Consider the following 12,983-nt stretch of genomic DNA (forward strand, 5'->3'; position numbering starts at 1 on the left):
TGAAGAATTGTTGTGCTTGTGTTTTGGTTCAGGCTAAGGTCAGTGCCCCATTACTCTTTCACAGTGCTCTTCCCTGTGATTGACACATGGCCCACTGCCTCATGGGGTATCATGTCTTCTGTTCTAGGTGGAGGCTGGCCCAGTCACCTCCCTGGTGCTGAAGGACCTGGCTTCCTTGACAGAGTACACAGTGGCCGTCTTTGCCGTCTACGACGAGGGCCAATCAGAAGCCCTGAGTGGCAGCTTTGTGACCTGTAAGACCTCTACTGAGTTCCTTGCTTATGAGCCTCATATCTGAACTCTGATGGTTGTGAATAAGACAAGAGGTCAGAGTTCATCGGCATAACTCATATTAGCGCTCCTTTCCCCCGTCCTTAGCCAGGGTCAACTAGGACATTAACGAAACATTCCTCTCAGGGGCAGACATGTATTACCTCTTAAGAGCTGTTGTTACCTGGAGTAAATGATAGATGGAGGCAGTCTTGGATCCATTGCCTGTGCAGGTGTGGCCTGTGGTCCTCAGGCAGTCGGCGGTGATCAAGCTGCACAGTGTTAGCAGAAACAGATGAGAGTCGTGGGGGCGCACAGGCCTCATGATTCCCACACTCAGATATTCCTCTCACTCACGGCTCGTCTCTTTGGCCCCATGCTCAACCTCTGTCCCTCTCTGAGCTCTGACTAGGCTGTGCCTACAAGAGCTGTGGATAAGCGTTTAGCTCAGCATCACTGGACATCATGAGCCACAGAATGGAGTAGACAATAATCAAGAGCATCTTGCTATAATATGTGTTGTGCATCATTTATTATGATGTTTCAATAAATCATCGTTAGATGTACAATTATGCAGTTAATTGTGACTACATGTGATGTGATATATTACTTCCTTATCGATGCTAGCTTTAGACTAAGTCCCAGAGAACAAATAAGGGTTGCATTTCCTAGAGCATCAAGAGTAAGGTGTATTTAGTCAATATGACTAAATCAGTCTGCCGGCCTCCTATATTATCTTACCTTAGTTAGCTGAGTGTGTCTGAGGTGTCTGTGTGTCTCCCCAGTAGCCGTGCCAGAGCCTCTTAACCCCGTGACCAGTGATGTGAGTCCAGACAGCTTCCGCCTCAGCTGGACTCACCCCGCTCACGACGTGCTGCTCTACAAACTCGCCTGGGTCCCGCTGGATGGAGGGGACAGCAACGAGGTCAGTAAGAACACCAAGTCGGAGCTGTGGTTTAACTGCTCAATGACCGCAAGTGTTAAATACAAGCTTTTGATGGGTCACAGGAGGGCCATTTGTACCATCTTGGAAAATGAATGTATCAGGTTCTGTTCTGGCCTCATCACTGTACACGCATGTATGTTCACATCACACACAGATAAGATGTGATGTTTTAGAAGTGTACCAACACTTTTCACCATATAAAGGGCATTCATAATAGGTCTGGATTAGGTTTTCAATTACAAGGCAGAGCTATTAAAATGTGTCCCTCTTCGTGGCTCCTAACAGCTCCTAACGTCATGCGGAGTTGCGATGCGGTTCAGCCAGAGGTGAAGATTTTAATTAAAGCGCTGATGAAGCAGTACATCTTCAGAATGGACTAAATTACAGCAGTGACTCAGAGTTAATCACAGTCCAGGGACCATCTGGTTGCGCCAACAATAAAGACACATACCATGTGTCTGAGGTGTTTTTTTTTTGTTGATTCAGTGAAAGGTCATGAACACATTCATTTTTGAAAGAGTATTTGAATTCCATTTCAAGGTATAACTAAAGCTAAAGACTAAAGCATGTGGTTTAGTGAGTTACATATTCCACTAGCTTCAACACCACCGATTGATAATTCATCTCAGTATCAGACAGTGACCATCTCTAAACTCTGTCATAGTTTTTGCCCCGTGACGATTCCTATTGCTCTGCTCAATGTAGTATTTTGGACCCAGAGGAGGAGGGTGATGGGGGCTGGGGGGGGTATGGGTGGCGAGGGATGCAGTGCTCTCCCTGAGCTGTGACTCACGAGGTTGCCTGTGAGCCTCTGCTCTTTAGAGATAGCGCTGCTGGTCGATAGGTTTACCGAGAGCCAGCGGAGCAGAAAATCATAACTCAGAAGAGAGGTGGGCTGGAGGATGCCGGGCCTCCGCTCCTCTTCACTCTGACGCTCACAGACACACCCCTTTCATCTCCAGTGCTTCCTGCTGCATTATGGATGAGTGCTGTTTACGCCATGTATGTTAAAAGGCTGGATGAGGGAGGAAGAAATACCTTTCAGGCTTTCAGTCATGGTATTCACTCATGAAGTTAAATATAGGAATGCATTCCCCTAAAGCTATCAACTTAAAAGGTTTTTAATTATAGAATTATTGGCTTTCCGTATTGTGAATTATCTTTAGAAGTGGTGCACATCAGAATTACATTCAGTATGGTGGTCTTGAAATCACACTCATCCCCTTCTGGCAGGTGGTTGTCCCCGGTGACGCAGACACATTCCTACTGACTGACCTGACGGAGCGGACGGAGTATGAGGTGTTTCTGTCGGCCATCTACAAGGATGAGGCCGAGAGCGAGGCTGCCTCCGTCCTGGAAACCACAAGTGAGAAAAACACACACACACCCATTAACAGATCCTCCACCATTAGCAGTCTCTGTCAAATTAACATTTAATAATCATCATTAGTCTGTGCTAATGCTACTAAAGATTGCTGATACAATTCACATCAACACGTTCTCAGATGTAATTTGAAGTTGATGACAGGGTCTGAAGAAGTTGGATCAATTCAGTTTTATTTTTGTACTTTGTATAATTACTCCACCTGTATTTCATGCAAAGATCCATGTTGGAGACATCTACCCATCTATCTGTTCAATTCAGTTCAGTCACTGTATCTACCTAAGAGGTACCTAAACCTTTCTGCTTTTTCTCTGAGTCAGTCTCTTAATACTTCCGCTCATTCTTTGTCTGTTTTTTTCTCCCCATGTCTCTACAATCCAGTGGATAGGTCTACAACGGTTGCCACAACTACAGCAGGCAAGTAATTACTTCCAGCCCTTTGCACAGAATAGCTCGAATCATTACCTGTGAAAGCTTGTCCTTTTGTTCTTGGCTTGTGTACTTACTGTTTATGTACATAGCACACCACTGCGAGGGCCCTATGCTGTCAGCTGTGACAAAGACACACACACACACAAACACACACACACGAACACACCTACCTACACTGCTTATTCTCTGTCACCAGTGTCCTTAATGATTGCTGCAGTTTTGTTCCGATCTTTGAGTGGTTGTGAGGCTAGACTAGGTTTTTCATTGTGGTATTGCACCTTCATGTACTTGTCTGTTGAAGGGCTGGTGTGATAGGAAAGGTGTTTCTGCCATGTTAAAGCACTGACATCCTTCCACTACATCTGTTTCATCATGGCCTTATGAAACGCACCATTGTTTTCATTGGTCTTGCTGTCAGACCTTTACAAGCAGTTTTATGACTTATGACCAGAACATCCAGATGTTTATGACTAATGGTATGGCATTTGATACTTTGTTCTGCTTTTTGTCTTTGGCGAACCCTGCTTTTATGTCACACACTATGCCAGAAATCCTTTTGTTTGACTTACCAGTACGCCTTGGCAAGCTATTGACTTTGGTCTAGCTGATGACCACGATGGTGTGTCTGCCCAGTATTTGTTCTAACGCTGTGTTGATCCTCTCTCCCTCAGTGCCTCATTTTGGGCTAAGTAATATTGTTGTGGACGACGAAACAACATTCAGCCTGCAGGTGAGCTGGGAGACTGAGGACAAGGATATGGAGCAGTTCAAGGTTTCCTACAGTAGCCTGAGGGGAGGTCGTGGAGAGGAGTTGGTGAGTGTGTTCATATCTCTTCACATCGTTATTCAACAACACTCCCACACAACACACAACTGGGCTAAGGCTCAGGTGTCAGTCAGCTTGGAATGCAAGAGGTGACTGACTTAAAAAGGAAGAATTACACTCTTAGGTTGTGCAGCTAAATATTAGCTAGGCTGCTCACTGTATTGTACACAAAATGGACAGGTTAAAAAGGATACTGCAAAATAAAGTTATAGCATAGTCATTTATTTGTTTGTTTTTAAGTCAGGGGCATATACAGCCGCGGAAAAAATTAAGAGACCACTTCACAATTATCAGTTTCTCTGGTTTTACTATTTATTGGTATGTGTTAAAGTAAAATGTACATTTTAGTTTTATTCTATAACCTACTGGCAACATTCCTACCAAATTTCAAATAGAAATATTGTCATTTAGATCATTTATTTGCAGAAAAATGACAATTGGTCAAAATAGCAAAAAAGATGCAGTGTCTTCAGATCTCGAATAATGCAAAGAAAACAAGCTCATATTCATTTTTAAACTACACAATACTAATGCTTTAACTTAGGAAGAGTTCAGAAATCAATATTTGGTGGAATAACCTTGATTTAAAATCACAACTTTCATGTGTCTTGGCATGCTCTCCACCAGTCTTTCACATTGCCGTTGGGTGACTTTATGCTACTCCTGGCGCAAGAATTCAAGCAGCTCGGCTTCTTTTCATGGCTTGTGACTGGCATTGTCCTGCTGGAAAAAACACTTCTCAGAGTTGGGGAACATTGTCAGAGCAAAAGGAAGCAAGTTATCCTTATGGTCTTTTACAAACCTCAGCCAGGCAAAGTACAACGTTGTCCCGGAAGAAAAACTTGCTTCCTTTTGATCTGACAATGTTCCCCAACTCTGAGAAGTGTTTTTTCCAGCAGGGCAATGCTCCATGCCACACAGCCAGGCCAGTAAAGGTGTGGATGGAGTATCACCAGATCAGGACCCTGTCATGGCCAGCCCATTTCGAGCCCAATTTCGAGACCTGAATCCCATTAAAAAAACGTGATCAAGAGGAAGATGGATGGTCACAAGCCATGAAAAGAAGCCGAGCTGCTAGAATTCTTGCGCCAGGAGTAGCATAAAGTCACCCAACGGCAATGTGAAAGACTGGTGGAGAGCATGCCAAGACACATGAAAGTTGTGATTTTAAATCAAGGTTGTTCCACCAAATATTGATTTCTGAACTCTTCCTAAGTTAAAGCATTAGTATTGTGTAGTTTAAAAATGAATATGAGCTTGTTTTCTTTGCATTATTCGAGATCTGAAGACACTGCATCTTTTTTGCTATTTTGACCAATTGTCATTTTTCTGCAAATAAATGATCTAAATGACAATATTTTTATTTGAAATTTGGTAGGAATGTTGACAGTAGGTTATAGAATAAAACTAAAATGTACATTTTACTTTAACACATACCAATTAATAGTAAAACCAGAGAAACTGATCATTTTGAAGTGGTCTCTTAATTTTTTCCGCGGCTGTATTCAGTAGAGGAATATTGTGCAGTAGACTAATATTTACCCCATGAAACACTGTGGCACCAGGCAGGAAAAAAAATATATTCTCAGTGACTGAGTTTTGATTTGGTTTTGTTACATCCCATCAAACTCCTCTCTCAGACATCTCTCTAAGGCATGGGGCTTTGCCTTTATAGTCAACAGGGAGCTACATGTCTGCCACTGCCACCTTCAAGAGTCTCTTCCATAAACAGTTCTGTTTGTGTATGTGTGTGTGTGTTTGTTTGTGTGTGTGTGTGTGTGTGTGTGTGTGTGTGATTAAAAGTAAGCCTTTGGGGACACATATTTGTGTTATCCCTGAGGGCCACACACACCGCCCAGAAACTCAGCTCTGCTGCAGAGACACAGGTGTGCTTTGTTGCAGCGCCATGTTTGAATTGGAAATGCAGTGTTTTTCCATTTTGCTTTCATGTCCTCTGCTTTCTGTGTTTGAGATGGAAATTCTGTATTGAGCTTGTCCTTGTAGTATGAGAGTGTGAATGGCATGGCTGAATAATGCATGGTCCATATGTGTTTGTGTATGTACTGTCAATGACTTGTAGTGATGCCAATAACTGGTGCTAAGCAGCCAGTCCTATCTTACATTTCAACAAAGTCACTATCTACATTATTTAAGCACAAATTCAAAATGCATCATTCTGCATTATTAAATGAATATATATTATTTGCAATAGATGCGTATCTTTGACCTGCTGAATATGTACTGTACACACCGTTTGTTGAGGGTAAGATAACATTCCAATACAAATTTGTAAGATAATTCAAATGTAGTCATGAATGTATTGTACCTTATGAATACATGCTGTATTGAATCTCTTAAGTTAGGCACGAGTACCAGAGCGAGCTGAAACTGATCCTTGGCTAATTTACTGAGAGAAATTGTGTAATTCTCCAATCTGCCCTCTCAGCGTAGTCACCTAACCCTCGGTGACAGCCACCCAATCCGTTTTTTCAATCCCAGCATTCTTTCGGCGTGCAACCCGTAGCCCGCACCGAGGAGCTGACAGGGACACCCCTCCCCATCCCCGTTTTAATTTCCAACTGCAGTCGCTGCGGGTCAAGCGGCAGGCTGATAAGAAGAGAGGGGCCGGGAACAAAAGGCATTCCATTATCTTTTCAAGTAGCATTTAGGTCAGGGAGACAGCACCTGCTGTATAAAGCTCCGCTCCCCTCTCTGCCGCAGCGGGCGGGGGTGAGGATCGCGTGAGGACACATCTGAGAGAAAGTTCCTCCTGCCTTGTTGCAGAGTCCATCCCAGACTCACGGGAGGATTCAGCACCACATGTCTGCTGGACAGCTCCAACTGAAGGCCACCTCTTACTCGGGGGTCCACACAGCTGGGGAGAGATGTGATAGGGACTGGAAGCACAGGGGCTTTAAACTTCAGGAGTAACTTGCTTTTCTTTGGTCAGTCACACACTGTAAGGCCAGACATGCCCAAAAAAATGCCCAAGAGACTACAACCTTGTTGTCTGTTACACTTCCACTTTGTTGTGCTGTGTCCATTTAATTGTGCAATGAGTTACGGCGTTCGGTTGGTTGTGCCTGTTGACATTGATGGTTCTTTAACGCAGTGTGCAGTGTGCAATGTGATGTTAAATGTGACGTGCTAAAAACTAACCGTTGTCTTTTTTCATATTGAGAGTTTGTTGTTGGAAGTGGTTAGTCAGTCTTTAGCTGGAGAAGTGTGTCTGCTTTAAAGTCTGGTCCTTTTCCTGCCCTCAACTATGAGAACAAGACTCACTTATCACAGATATCAGATATCACAGACACACAGACACACAGACACACACACACACACACACACACACACACACACACACACACACACACACACACACACACACACACACACACACACACACACACACACACACACACACACACACACACACACACACACATACACAGAGTACAAGTGTAATGTCTTTTTGGTGTTTTCTGTCAGATACTGGTTCCAGGTGCCCAACGGACTGTGATTCTGCAGCCCCTCCTCTCTGACACGGAGTACAGTGTGACCGTCACCCCCATCTACACGGATGGAGAAAACCATGTTTTCGCTCTCACATCCAGAGGAAAGACTTGTAAGAGACACACACACACACACACACACACACTCTATCTCTCTCTTTCTTTCTCACACACACTCACTGAACACTTGAACACACACTCACACACTCCGGCAGAGCAGAGTGTCACACCCACTCACACACTCCGGCAGAGCAGAGTGTCACACCCACTCACAGACCGCAGTGTCCCTCTCACACCTTCATAGTGCTGCATTTCATTCTCTGTCACTTCCGTCTCACACACTAGCCCTGAGAAGGCCACCAGACTCCCCATCTCAAGCACTCACAAGTCACCTCACTCTCACTCTCCCAACACCTCATGCATCTCCACTTGCCTCTTACATCCACCTCATTTTATTCCCACCAATAAAAGGTTTTCCCATATTTCTAGATGCTATGTGTGTGTGTGTGTGTGTGTGTGCGTGTGGTTTAACCTGTATTTGCCCTTAAGGTGTGCACAGGCTAAGTTACATCCTGCATGAGGGTGTTTCTCATTTCCATGAGACTATATGGAGCCTGAGCTGTAGCCTGGTCTCCTGTTTGACTCATACTTGCCTCTCTGCAGAAGTCTCCTGACTTTTAAGTCTTTCTCCCGCTGTGCTCCCAATTGGACATTTTAATCTCCCCATTGAATAGTGATACAAATCAAATGGGTGTTTCTCAGTTTCTGTGGGGGATGTGTGTCGTGGAATGTGTGTCACACCTGGCAACCCAACCCAGAGGCAGAGGTGAGCATGTGCAAACAACTCTGCCTGACGTGCACAGTACTCCCCAACCCCCAACCCCCAAACCTACTGAAAATGGTTAAAACAGCTCCTAAAAAAAAAAAAATATGCTTCAAAATTTCAGTGCACTTGGTGTGAGACCTTCCCCTTTTTAACCGCTAGCCACATCAGCATAAGCCATGCGCTTTGTAAGTTATGTCAGGCTGACTATAGCATAGAGCATGAATTTTAGAGTAATTGAAAGTAATTTCACTTTCCCATCCTTGTATACAGTACATTCTATTAATCTGTATGGGGGCAGGGCGTTGAGGATAAGCCATTTGCAAATCTCCCTCTTTTTAACAGCCTAATGTTGGCAGGTATGCTGACTGTGTATATCTCTGCTCTGTCTGCAGTGCCTTTGGCCGCCCCCCGAGACCTTAGGGTTTCAGAGGAATGGTACGACCGCCTCCGCATCACCTGGGACCCAGCACCCTTCCCCACTCTGGGTTACAGGATCGTCTACCAGCCCAGCGCAGGTAGGAGCAGAGAATGCACCCCTCCACCACAGTTGGATTTGGCCCAAACTCTGCTAGATAGTTACTGAATAGCACTATATACAGAGTGAATTCGTATATAAATACGAAAAATGGAAGCTGGACACTGTGTCTACATACACAACTCACCTGTGTGTGCATGGATCAATATGTGAGGGTTTCTCTTTTATAACGGTTATACGTTTTTATCTGTTAAGGTGCATGCGCTTACCGCTCTCTATCTCTGTCTCTCTTACCTCTGTCTCTCTCTCTCTCTCTCTTTCTCTCTGTTTTCTGTAGGCTCAACAGCGCCACTTGAGATGTTTGTGGGGGATGATGTGAACACGCTGCTGCTGCCCAACCTTCTGATTGACTCCGAGTACAGCATCAAGGTCATCGCCTCGTACACCGCTGGCTCCAGTGAGCCCCTGCAGGCCACTGGCAGGACATGTAAGACCCCCCCCCCCCCCCCCCCCTCCCCCCTAAGCCTTCCCTCCACACCCCTGCACTTGCACCAACACAGGAGAACCCCCTCGCACCCATCCATCCACCTACAAGACCTTTGTCCATGTCTCTGAAAAACCCTAGATGCTTCTTTCCTGCTCTTTACTTTTAGTTGCTTTAACAAGAAGTTTGGGTTATAACTGACACAATAAAAAAGTTTCTTATGCAGGGTGGGCTGAAAGGAAGGCAGGGGTGTTTTTAACAGTCTACACCAGCCATTAAGCCCACATTGCAGGGCCATCTTATCAGTGCTATCAGCCAACTGTTAATAGCGGCAGAGTGTATATTTGGTATTTTCTGGATGGGTGGTTTTATTTAGTAAATCTACCTTCCAGCAATGTTTTCCGAAGATTAGGCTTTTTCACCCATCACAGAATAGTCTGTGCAAGCCGATTGCAGAATGGACTCTGGCATTTTGTAAGAACATCACATTTGTTGAGAGTGTGTAGGGGTGTTGGCACATAAATAGCACATTTGAGTGTGTACATCCATACAATAATAACCCATGTAATTATGGTCAAGAGCTGATACCAATTTTCAGATTAGATAGATAGAGTCTGTGAGGCCAGATAGACACAGACAGATAACGGCTGCACATAAACATACCTTCGGTTCACATTTGACTGGAGTGGCCTTATCAAAATACAGCAAATAAATTAGGTTTCCTATGAGGGCTCACAGCTATTTATTAAGATGCAAGTTTTGCCACCCAGATACAGCCACAGTCTGCTTGATAAATAAAAGAACATAACCATCTGTGTCTGCAAAAAAAGCTCTTGCGAAATAGTCATGACATTTTAAAAAAGAAACTGTACAGCCAGCAGTATGATAATGTGTAAAACAGATTAGACCTTTGATGTGTTAGATGGAAGAAGGGTGGATTGAAGTTTATTGATGTCCTGAAAAAGTGTTTTAAAAAAGTGCGTGTGCGTAACCTACTCATCAGGGCCACGTGAGAAGGCAGGGAGAGCTGAAACTGGGTGCAGTGTTTTGCTCGGTGTGCATTCGTTCCGCTCTACACTCAAGCCTCCTCGGCGCTCCGGTATCCGCACTGGCACTCAGAGGAGTCGTGCTGTAGTCCCACCCCAAATGAGCTTTTCTGGGAAGCATCTTTGACTTGAATCATGCGTGACTCATATAGCCTGGTGGCTTGATGGCATAAGTGTAAGGAACAAGCAACGGGCTATTCAATATTCAAAATTTGAATTAGAACTTGCAGATATGAAATGTATAGAAATTATATTTTTATACTGTTGCCTTTAACACAACAACTGAGACAATCATAGTATGTGGCCTTTGTTTCTCAGCACAGTGGAATAGTGCAGCCTGGAACAGTCATACTCCTAACTCACATGTTCTGTCCAGCATCCTTAAAAGGAACACATGAAGACCCAAAAGAGCACACACAGAGATAATAGAATTGTATAGGGGTAGAACCCCCCCCCCCCCCCCCCCCACGACAAGATACTGTCTAGTGAAGTGCTAGATTTTTGGTTTGAATATTATTCACAAGGTGGTAGGGTAATGCACCTCCATGAAAAAATTTGATGATAAAAAATAATATGACAGATTATTACAAAACTGTGGAGTGTCATCATTTAAACCCACTCCTTAATTTTGAAATCTTTTGTTGAAGCACTTCCATAAAGGCATACTTACATACAGTAAACTAAACAGCACCTGTCATGGATCAGAAGTCAGAAGGTGTCAGTTTGAGTGTAATAGCAGGATCTCTCTCAGGGACAGGTGTTACCTGACGCCCTGACATAGCCACCCCTCACCTCACCGCACTTCACCTCACCTCTCTCTGGCTCTCTGGGCCTATGCCTAATGCACAATTTATGATGTGATCTGCATACATCACTTGTGAGTAGTTGCAGTATGGCATGCGTGTCCAGCCCGACCTTTTGAATTATTAAACACACAATGGTCACTCTTTCACCTGCTTTTTCTGTTTTAAATGGCGGAGCCAGAAGTTTGCCATTCATGAAGGCGGTTCATTAAAATGGCCTAACATAGAGGGGCTGCATGCATTATTTACATCCTGTAGATCCGGTGCATTGGGCCATATGCTCACAGAGGAGTTTTGGTGTTCATTCAAGCCTTGTCTGCACTCCCATCAAAATATTCATGAAGAATGTATTGATGTGATAGGTGTTTATTCTAGTGAGAGTTCCATTTTTCCTCGTGTGTTCCTCCTGCGGATTGTTTGCCCCAGAGGAGTTCCTGTAGGTCTAGAAAGCAAAAGAAACTACTGGTTCACAAGAACTAATGTGAAACATGTGCTATGGCTCGATACTGTGTCACTGAAATCACACTAATCGAAACAGGCATCTGTTTTTCTCCATGGCAGTAAGACATTCGTTTGACCACATGACATTATTTCAGTGAATTTCCAATTCCAGCTTGCCTGTAGGCCTGGCTCACTTAGCCCTGCTCCTGAAATGCATTCTGAAGAGAGTGCTTCAAGGAAAGTTCTAAAACATCTGTGATCTCGGTATCTGTCCTCACCTTACTATGGGTAGCCACTGCCTGCCACCATTGGTATCTTAACATTTTGCTTTTAAAAGCAGGCAGCTAGAAATACAACAGGCCCCTGTGATGCTAAAGACAGGATGTTTCTTTAGTTAATGAGTATAGTTGTTAAAAGTGTAGTGTCTTTGGCCATAATCCTTTTACATGTTTCTTTCTCTCTCTCTCTCTCTCTCTCTCTCTCTCGCTCTCTCTATCTATCTCTCTCTCTCTCTCTCTCTCTCTCTCTCTCTCTCTCTCTCTCTCTCTCTCAGTGCATCTGGGTGTGAAGAAACTGAGTACGTACCAGGTGCAGAGCACCAGCATGTGTGTCCAGTGGCAGCCCCTCGCCCAAGCCTCCCTCTACAGAGTCTCCATCAAGTCCCTGCTCAGTGAGTCCCACTACTGTCTGTATATGTGCCTCACTGCTCAGTGAGTCCCACTACTGTTTGTATATGTGCCTACAGCTGCAACCTCTGTTTTATCTTTTTGCAAGTTGCATTGGACAAAAGTGTCTGCTAAATACCTAAACTATAACTATAACAATAACTGCAACCTCTTTCAGTGTGTTCACAATTTGATTTCATTGATGGGCAAGTCTATGCCCATCACGCTTGACCTAAAGTTACTTTAATAACTTGGCTAAAGCGCAACGCTGGAATGTGTTAGTGCATAGACATGAGAGTTCCATGTATAAATTAGTTCTTTTGAGGCAAACACCTTTTTTCTGTGAAACGTCTAAATGATTTAATTTAGGGCAAGCCTCCCTCACAAGAATCTCTGTCTCCTGTGGTGAAAACCGCTCCGTTCACAACCCGAAATGAGTTGTTTGCTCTATTGTAAAACAATGACTGAGCTCTGTGTGAACTTTAGTAAGGTATGATCAAATCATTGTGATTGACTGATAAAGAGTGACTTTATTGCCACGTCCACTAATTACTCAACGTATTTATGCTTGACTGCCCCTTGCTTTGTGTCAATGAAATTAGCAGATATAAGTATGCCCCCCTATTCTGACTGCATGGTTTCTGATGCGCTAAGCCCATTTGCGGTGCTCGTTGCTGTATGAAATTAGGGCCCATAGTGTGTAATGCTTCCGGTGTATCCCATAAAAGGGGTTCTGATGATTTCAATATCAGCTAGGAGGTCTTATCACCGGCTTAAAGTGGTGCAGTTGGAGCTGTTTGCTGACAGTGTGTCTGCCGATGTTTCAAAGTGGCAGAGACTTTGAGCACTTGTTCTTTCACTCATCTCAGCTTCCAC

General features: G+C 44.1%; 1 protein-coding gene across 1 annotated transcript in view; it reads left to right on the forward strand.

Annotated features, from left to right (window-relative positions):
* The window catches only part of col14a1a (collagen, type XIV, alpha 1a), a gene marked incomplete at both ends in the record, with an annotated part of 77,123 nt that overhangs the window by 25,473 nt on the left and 38,667 nt on the right, over positions 1-12,983 (forward strand). The window contains 9 exons of the mRNA XM_080856173.1: positions 128-254; positions 1,056-1,195; positions 2,450-2,582; positions 2,982-3,017; positions 3,704-3,846; positions 7,345-7,480; positions 8,586-8,708; positions 9,006-9,155; positions 11,996-12,112. Of these exons, the coding sequence (XP_080712299.1) occupies positions 128-254; positions 1,056-1,195; positions 2,450-2,582; positions 2,982-3,017; positions 3,704-3,846; positions 7,345-7,480; positions 8,586-8,708; positions 9,006-9,155; positions 11,996-12,112 (1,105 nt within the window). The remainder of the gene's footprint in view (positions 1-127; positions 255-1,055; positions 1,196-2,449; positions 2,583-2,981; positions 3,018-3,703; positions 3,847-7,344; positions 7,481-8,585; positions 8,709-9,005; positions 9,156-11,995; positions 12,113-12,983) is intronic.

The sequence above is a fragment of the Sprattus sprattus genome (genome assembly GCF_963457725.1).
Source record: "Sprattus sprattus genome assembly, chromosome: 18".
Taxonomy (NCBI): domain Eukaryota; kingdom Metazoa; phylum Chordata; class Actinopteri; order Clupeiformes; family Clupeidae; genus Sprattus; species Sprattus sprattus.